General features: G+C 41.6%; 1 protein-coding gene across 1 annotated transcript in view; it reads right to left on the bottom strand.

The window, feature by feature from the left end:
• The window catches only part of zcchc7 (zinc finger, CCHC domain containing 7), a 44,224-nt gene that overhangs the window by 12,210 nt on the left and 23,204 nt on the right, over positions 1 to 8,810 (bottom strand). The window contains exons 4-7 of the mRNA XM_035660002.1: positions 6,462 to 6,511; positions 6,040 to 6,177; positions 5,770 to 5,940; positions 2,553 to 2,588 (exon numbers count right to left, since the gene is read on the bottom strand). Coding sequence (XP_035515895.1) covers positions 2,553 to 2,588; positions 5,770 to 5,940; positions 6,040 to 6,177; positions 6,462 to 6,511 — 395 coding nt within the window. The remainder of the gene's footprint in view (positions 1 to 2,552; positions 2,589 to 5,769; positions 5,941 to 6,039; positions 6,178 to 6,461; positions 6,512 to 8,810) is intronic.

Below are 8,810 nucleotides of genomic sequence, written 5' to 3'. Positions count from 1 at the left end.
CCTCTCTCTCTCTCACTCCCTCGTCCCGAGTGGCGTTGGCAGCCCATTTCATGCTTTATCACGTCTTTTAATTGACAAACAAGCTGCTCTTTTCTCTTAGGCTGAGGTCTATATCACCCCCTCGCTCAGATGCACACACACCCACACACACACAAGGAGCCAAGAAAACTAGTTATCTTCTCAGATTTTGGATAAACACACACACACAAATAAGCAAATGCATCCCAGCTGACATATGGCCCATGCGACTGTCACACAGTTTTTTACTCTTTGACACATTTACACACACACACACACACACACAAACACACACACACACACACAAATACACAATGTCACATGTGCACTTAGGTTGAAAATGAGGGGGGGGGAAGGGTTCTCATCACTTTTGGCACTTCCTTAATCTTCTGAGATGTTTTTTTCGCCATGGTTCACTCATCTGCTACAGGGCAAGGTCAATACCAATCACAACCGACGTATTGATTTTGAGTGATCGTGTGACACCTTTCCCTTAACGATGCTCACGGAAAATACTTTCTTTCCAGTGGCTTTTTTGGAAGATCCACATGCTAAACTACAAACAATCTCGGTTCTTGTGAAGGCCTCGTCACGCTGCTCAAGCAGCTGTCACTGTTTGGTTTAATTTGATCGACATTGGAAGATACTACATTAAAGCATAGGGAGAGAATGAGGTGAGGGTCAACACCAAAGACCTTGGTGTCATTGCAAGGTCACTTTCAGTTAATAAATTAATATTGTTGGATGTACTATTGGTTGAGGCATATTTTGTACAGTAAGATTTAAAATATTTCTATTCTGATGAGGCAGGTTCTGCATGAAAAAGATTTAAGAAGTGTCACTGGCCCTAAGTGGGGCAGGGTGAGTGTGCTGCTGGCTTAGTCACCCCCTCCATCCCCTTCACCACTACCACCACCTTGTTCTTTTACATTTCTCTGGTTTTAATTGGGACTCAGAAGGAGCAGAACTACTATGTCCACTGGGATTTTGCAAAATGTGACACAGGTTAAACTTTTAGTACACCCTACATACTTAAAACAAGTACTTTTTTTAATACATAGTATTGGGGTGAACATCACAGTATGTGAAATTCTTGTGCATCATCTGCCATTTATGTGATAAAGGACTTTTACATAAAAGCTGAGATAACAGGAACAATTTTGAGACATTCATTTTTAGTCCTTTTGCCATGCTAAATACATGATTTATCACATAGAAATACTTTAGTCTTATGAGCTGTACAGTGTTCTGTGTACCTGGATTTCATTCTCTGTTTTGGAAAGCTCCCAATCAACCAACTTCTCTGGCCAATCAATGGCCCCTGATCCTCTGTTTTTTATTTATTCCATAAACATAAATCTTAATAAATCTTAAAACTAACTTTGTTTCCTCCTTTATGCTGCTTCCCCCCTGTAACATAAACCTACCAAACCCCCCTCGGTTTTGTGTGGTCTCCCTTTTGTTTCTTGCACAGTGGGGTACACAGTATCCAGGATTTTAGAAGTAAACCCTGCTAAGCTAGGCGCCAACTGAATCAGTTGAACTGATTTCTCAGTTATTCCATCAGCTCTCTACTTTATTATTTTGCCTTTTTTGTTTTGAGGCAATCCTGGGTGGAGGCACTATTCTCTGTTGGGGGTAATGCTGCACAGTGCTATTGGCTTTGTCTGGCTGATGGTGCTGTACAGCGTTTTTGCCTCACATAGGACAGTTAGGCATAGGTTTCTGAATCAGTAGCTGTATTTAATTGTTGTACTGAATGTCTACAGCTTGGCAGCTTGGGATTTTGAGTCTTTGTTTTTTTTTCTTTGTATATGAGCTTTGTGTTCTAAGTTTTTCCTTTTCATTGTATGCATCCTATTTGTGTGCTACTTTTGGTGTTAAGTGCTTTTGTTACATCAGTTTGGTAGCTTTTCGGTAGCTTAGGTTTTGTGTAGACAAAACATCAAGTTTGTAGCTTTGTGTAGTTAAGAAACAGTGTGTAGGATTTAGTGGAGTCTAGTGGTGAGGTTGCAGGCCAGTGTTTGGTTTGTCCGTTCTGGGATACGAACATGGCGGGCTCCCACTGTAGATAAAAACGGCTCATTCTAAGGTAACAAAAACACGACAACGCCTATTTTCAGGTGATAATATATTCATGAAAACATACCTTTTAACTTTTTTTAACTTTTACTTTTAACTCCTGAAGTGGCTCTGCTGTTGGTACGTGTGTGTGTTTACTTGATAAACATGCCCTGAAGGTAACAATATAGCTACGTGAAAGAAATGATCAAACTGCAGGAATTCCTTTTCTTGGCAATGTGTGACTTTGATTAGCACCCAGCAGCCACCAGGTAGAGTACACTCTCTGCACTGTGGCCGATTGATTCATAGAAATAACATGGAGATTTTTTTTCCCATTGACCAATCTATTGGTTGTAGAGTAGGTAGAATTTCAGTCCACCAAAGTTTTTTTGGTTGACTACAGCCCATGGAAACAGAACTCAGGTGAAAGTGTGAATAGCACAGTGTTGGTTTTGTGGTAAAACACTCACCGTGATGTGATACTGTCTCCAGATCTCTGGACAAGCCTGAGGGAAGAAAAAAAGGTTTTATATGGTCATCAAATATATTATGTTCATTTATATTGTAAATAAAAGGAATAACTCAGATTAAAAAGAGGGGAATAAAACAACCTGCAGCTTGTGTGTATCTCTTAATTGTGAGTGGCATAGTAAAGATGGACGAAACATTTAGGCAGATGCTAACTAACAGACAGGAGAGGACTGAGAGAGGGCCAAAAGGAAACTGAAAACAGACTGTGGTGTAATTTGTTTGCCTGCCAGACTCTTTAAGTCTCTTCCTCCATCTCTCTTTCTCAACCTTTATCACCCTGATTTCTCAGCAATGGCCTATTTCCCTTCCTTTCTGCAGTCAGTCACTCAAACAGTCAGTAAGTAAGGCAGTCAGTCGTTTTGTCCCGGTGTGGCTAAAGCATTATCTCCGGGGCTTCGCCACGCTGTTCCTTAAGCGTTCCGACATCCTTTCCCAACCGCCGCCACTTCCCACTGGGAAATTGAAAATGCCGCAGTCGCCGCAGGCAACAAGATTTATCTACTTACACACCTACTGAGTGGGAGAGACTGAAAGAGAAAGGAGAGAGAAGGAGAGGGAGATCTAAGCTGGTTCTGTGAAGAAGGCCATGTTTGAGTTTTCTCTTGCATACACTAAACAACTTCTTATACACATTTGCATGATATGCAAATTCTTGTCACATTTAAAAAAGGGGTATTTGGCCCACAGTGCTCGTTCAAATCCTGACCTTTAAAGCACCCTGTAAAGAATGCTAGGCACTTCTTCTGGCTTAATCTGAGCTGCTTAGATTTGAATACAGAAATGGGCAAATATGAATTTCGATAGCTGTATCCTCCTCTACCTCTCATCTAGCTCTCTTTTCTTCAACAAACCCCCCCACCCCACACACCCAACCCACACCCCACTCCCTCCGTTGTGCTCTCTCCCTCCAGACCGCCGGGGTAGTGTGTTGTTGTCCGGGGGGGACAGGCGGAGGCGAGCGACACACTCGCACGCTCGTCAACCGTCTGTCTTGTAATGAGAGGACACAGAAAGGGCCCAGGGGACAGAGACCTGGACTCCATTTCCTATCAAACACACACAGCTAACACGTACAGTATCATTTGTGAGTGTAAGGGGAGAAAAAGTTGTGTGTTCCAAGGAAAGGGTAAATTACAATACCAACACAACTTTGCACCCTTTGTTTGCTGTTGATATGCAAAAGAGGAGACAAAGAAGAAGAAGAACGTGAGGATCTGGGAGAAAAATGGGTGAGAGAGAGGGGGCAAGGAAGAGAGGAAAAAAATGGCGGTGTGTGTCCTGGTTCTCCCCTCTCCCTTCTGGTGTTCACCTGGTTACTCATCCATTACACAGAGCACAGGTACATGACTGGACTGGCGGAGAGCGAGAGCGAGAGAGGGGCAGAGAGAGAGAGCGTGTGAGGTGGGGGAGACAGAGGCGCGGGCTCTTACATGCACACAGGGTTTTCCATTCTATGGCATTAGTGTAAATGGGCAAGGTAATGAACGTTGCGGTGGGATAATTGTCATTGATGGTCATTAGATTCACCCTTCAGTGCCAACGTACACACACACACACACACCACACACAGCACAACACACATACAACACAGAAACACACAAGATGAGCCCACAGCTGGAATATGCAGCATGGCAGAGACATAACTAAGCTGTAATTGCTGAAGTGTATCAATTAATGTGAACAGCAGCGTGTGCTGACCCCTGGTCACTCACTATTACTAAGAGAGAAAGTGGGGGAGAAAAAGGGGGACAAGAGGGAGAAAGGGGGATGGAGAGAAAATAAATATAGCATAACAGAACAACACTGTATGCACCATACAGTACTGTTCTGTTAGAAAGGTAGTTGGTGCTTCATCATGTTTACAGTAAGCACTAATTGTATTTCCTACAAGCCAAAGCTCCCACACACACACACACACACACACACACACACACAGAGTGCTTGCTCATACAGTAGCATGAAGTTGACTGAATTTAAAGCTTTCTTGTTCCTGCAACACTTCATTTCCCTCTTTGTACTATATACAGTATGTCTTCATATATTGAGCATTTGCTTTTAGTGTTAATTTACATTCAGCTCCTGTGAAAAGTGCAGTTTCCTATACATTATACTCAAATGTGCTATTTGGTTGGTGTGATAATGTGTTAAATTCCACTGTGTCAAACCAACCATATGCTACGTACTTAATGCTACAGCATGCAATGATATCTTGGACCATAATACGCTTCCAACTTTCTGGCCACAATTTGGGAAGGCCCTTTCCCGTCTCAGCATGCCCATATCCAAGTTTGGTGTTGAGGAACTGGTCTGCACAGAGCCCTGAACCCCACCCAACAACTTTGGATCAACTGGTACCTGACCGCAACCTCACTACCTCTCACTAATAATGTTAAGGTGTCCACATAGTGTGTCCGGAAGAAGTTAAGTCTGGGGGTGCATTTCATTATGCTAACGTGTCTTATTGTTTCCCCCACTCACTTTCTTTCCTTACGTCTTAGCTCCTCCAAGTAAGGATGTGAGAGAGATACGAGGAAGAGATTTGAGGACGGAAGAGTCGAAGCCCCCAAATATGAGATCACTGCTTCCATAGCTTCCATAACTTAAAAACCTACAGTACTCAATTAGATATGTATATTGTTTAACATAGCCAATTATTATTTTGTTATATCTCCCCCGTGTTCTATTATGTAATCTCTAGATCCATATAAACAACACTACAGATTAGGGACTGTGAGAAAAAAACTGTGTAAATAAAAAATGATAAAATTTTGTTTAGGATAATCTGTCAATCAGGTAGTCAATCATGCCAAACACACAAGTAGCACTCATGTTCCACATGTGGAGGTGGTATTTTTAGATCACGCCCACACCACGTGATAAAAGACTTCTGCGTAAGATACACCTGTGTTTTCTCGCTCTGAGCTCCTCCAGAAGCGTCCTTTCTCATTGAGCCCCATTTAAGGGATTGGAAGACCCTTCATGATAGCGGAGGGTGAACGATTTCCACGTCACAGGAGGAGAGAGGATGTGAAGAAGCATAAGTTGGCATAATGAAAAGCACCCTGGCTTTATTTCTCCCTGCCTGCATTGGACTCAAATATGCAGATCCTTCTCTTATTTAAATTACAACCTTATAAAACAGGATGCTATACTCACGTCAAAGAAGTGCCCCGTCATGCTGCAGCGATGGCACTGTTTATGCCAGTGCGCTTTCTCGTTGCAGGACTCGTAGACGTGCCCGGGCAGGCCACAGTTGTTGCAGTGCTTATTGGGACACTTAATGGCCAGGTGGCCTGGGGTGCCACAAAGGAAGCAGGCCGACAACTTCTGCACACATACACACAAACACAACACAGTAGTTTTACATACTTGTACTCATCAGTGTGTATAAACTGTACATGCTACTGTGCACTGAGTGGAACTGACTTTGGGCTCAGGGCAGTTCTTGGAGAGATGTCCATTCTTGTCGCAGTTCCTACACTGGACATTCTTGCTAGTATAGTATCTGTTTGACAACCGCTGCACTGTTATCTTGGCACCCTTGTCTTTGTTGTATATTTGAGCCTGAAACACACACAGTTAATACATCATTTACAACATGTTAGTAGCAAGACTTAGTGGACTAACCTGGATGTTAATAAAGAAAACATCCAGGTTCAGTGAAAATCTGAGAAATATTATTTCCAACTCACTGTGACAAATAAAAAGTCAGATAAGAGTGTGCTATACGCTCTTATGACAGCAAAATATTGTTTTTAGAAATGAAACATTACTTTACTTATATCCTTATATATAACCAGTCCTAACATTTGCACTATGCACTAGATATATATATATTTGCCTCCTACCTCTTTGTCCTTGTCAGAAACCAACCAGCCGCTCTCTTCATCTCCAACATCTGGCAGAAAAAGGAAAATTAATGAATTACTTTAGTTTAGTACATACTCTAGTATGATAGCAGCCTTGCAAGCAAACATGTTATTTTCCTTTCATTTTTATGTTTAGCGAAATGGAGCTTTTTTGTTAATGAAATCTTTACACTAAATGATTCCTATCAAACACAGAAAGGTTAGGTATCGAGAACGCTGAATTGGAATTCACAAGAAACCAAGGACTTTATTATGAAATAAGCTTTTTCAAAATATGCTTCTCGATTCCTGAAAGCAATGTTTAGATCAACTGTGCATCTACAATACTGGTTACACATGCATCATGTCTGCTTATGGCAGCATAAATCTACAGAAAATAAAATGTAGTTTTTGCTTTAAATTTTCTTACTGAAACAACATGACAAGACAAGGGACCAGGATTCAATAAGAACCAGAACTGATAAATTCTAGGCAATATCCAACCCTATTAAGAACTCTAAACCCTAAGGAGTAAGTTTAGCTTCCTGTAAAAGAAAGACACACACATACACACACTGAAACTGACACAGTGGCAGCCCAGCACATCTGTATGAGAGTGGCACTAACAGCGCCCTGAGGGAGACCGCTGTATTCTCCTCAGGCCCACAGAACTGTAACTGACATCCAGAAATCGTAACGTACACACACCCGAACACACACACACACACACAGACACGTGTACTCAGCATAAATTATGTGCTGATAGCAACGACCCACACAGGCTCACATGCTTTCACAAACACATACAGACACACCCACGCATCGACCCCCACGATTAGCTGGTTGACAGTCTTTAGCCTTTGGACAAACATACAGCCTTGAGCCATAATCAAATATTACAGTCTCCTTTCTACCTCGCGCTCTCTTTCCTTTTCTGACTCTCTCTCTATCCAGGCCCTTATCGCAATTCTGCGCAGTCTTCCTTCCTTTGCTTTTCGCTCTCTCTCTTCTCTTCTACTTCTCTTTCCCCCCCTCTCTTCCCCGGGTGTGAGGCTGCAGTGGGAGGTTATCACCTCTCTTCCCTGTCAAACAAATTAAAATGGCTGCTGTTTGGATGGGGCTTCTTTCTGCCACGACCTTCACCTCCAAAAAACACGCGCACACATACGCACACACACTCTTGCAAGTAACTCAACGTCGTCGTCGTCATCACAGCAAAAGCTAGAAGGATGATTTTAATGTTTTAACATCATTTGAGCGCCCTCTCTGTTTTGATTACTTTGGGAAGATGAAAACCTTTAAATGTCCTTTAAATAGTGGTCATAAAATCAGTTTTCCAGAGATACTGAAACATATATATTTGGGAGATACACACACCACTGACCATACAACGTGTACAAGCCAACACAGTCCTGTTTATAAGAGGGGCGTCTTTCATCTCTGAGAGGAAAATTTACCCTAATACAGAATTTACACCAACACCACATCACTCCACGAATGCTCGAATTGAGGATGCAATCATGTGCCCCTAATTTTAGGTCTGTCCATTAAAACTGAATTAGTATAGTATAACTATGTTGGACTCATAACATGAATTTTACTTTAAGGTGGGTTTTTCCTTGAAGATTAATATGAATTTGAAGCAATAAAATAATCAAAATATAAGATATTATTCTAAAAATGTCTTCTTTTATCTGACAAACAGACAAAACCTAAACGACAGTCAATCTGCAATGATATAAAACAGAGACAAGTAAATCCTCACGCTGGAGAAGCTGGAACAGGCAAATGTTTGACATGAAAAATGACAATTGATTTTCAAAATAGTTTTCATTATCCATCAATCAACTAATCAATTAATAAAATAATCTCCAGTTACAGCTATTTAGGCTGGGGGAACACTTAAATGACAGCAGCACATATTTGTATGTGTTTAAGAAAGATCTGATGCAACTGTTGAAAGTTTATAGTTTTATACTGATTAGTTTCCATCATTCCACCTCAGATGATTATTGAATGTGTGATTATTGTTGTGGTCTGTTCACTAGGTACTTATTTTAGCCTTTCATGTCATTACCTTCAGTTAAATACGTCCTCATGTGTTGACGTCATTGCTTACACATCACTGATACTTGTATATTCACTACACTTCCAACTAGAAATATGTTGTGTATATGGACGTTTGTTGTTTCTCACTGTCACACTGGAGTACGAGTTATTCTTGAGTAGTTCGTTTTGGTTAGTTCAGATTAGAGAAGAAGCAGGAAGGGGGCGGGGGGGGGGACCTCTGCAGTGCTCACCTACTGTGAACAGACTGGGGGGCCTCTGTGTGACCTGTGTGTGTGTGTG

The sequence above is a fragment of the Morone saxatilis genome, unplaced genomic scaffold, assembly GCF_004916995.1.
Source record: "Morone saxatilis isolate NCDOM2014 unplaced genomic scaffold, NCSU_SB_2.0 Contig17, whole genome shotgun sequence".
Classification (NCBI taxonomy): Eukaryota; Metazoa; Chordata; class Actinopteri; family Moronidae; genus Morone; species Morone saxatilis.
This window is presented reverse-complemented; position numbering and strand designations above follow the sequence as displayed.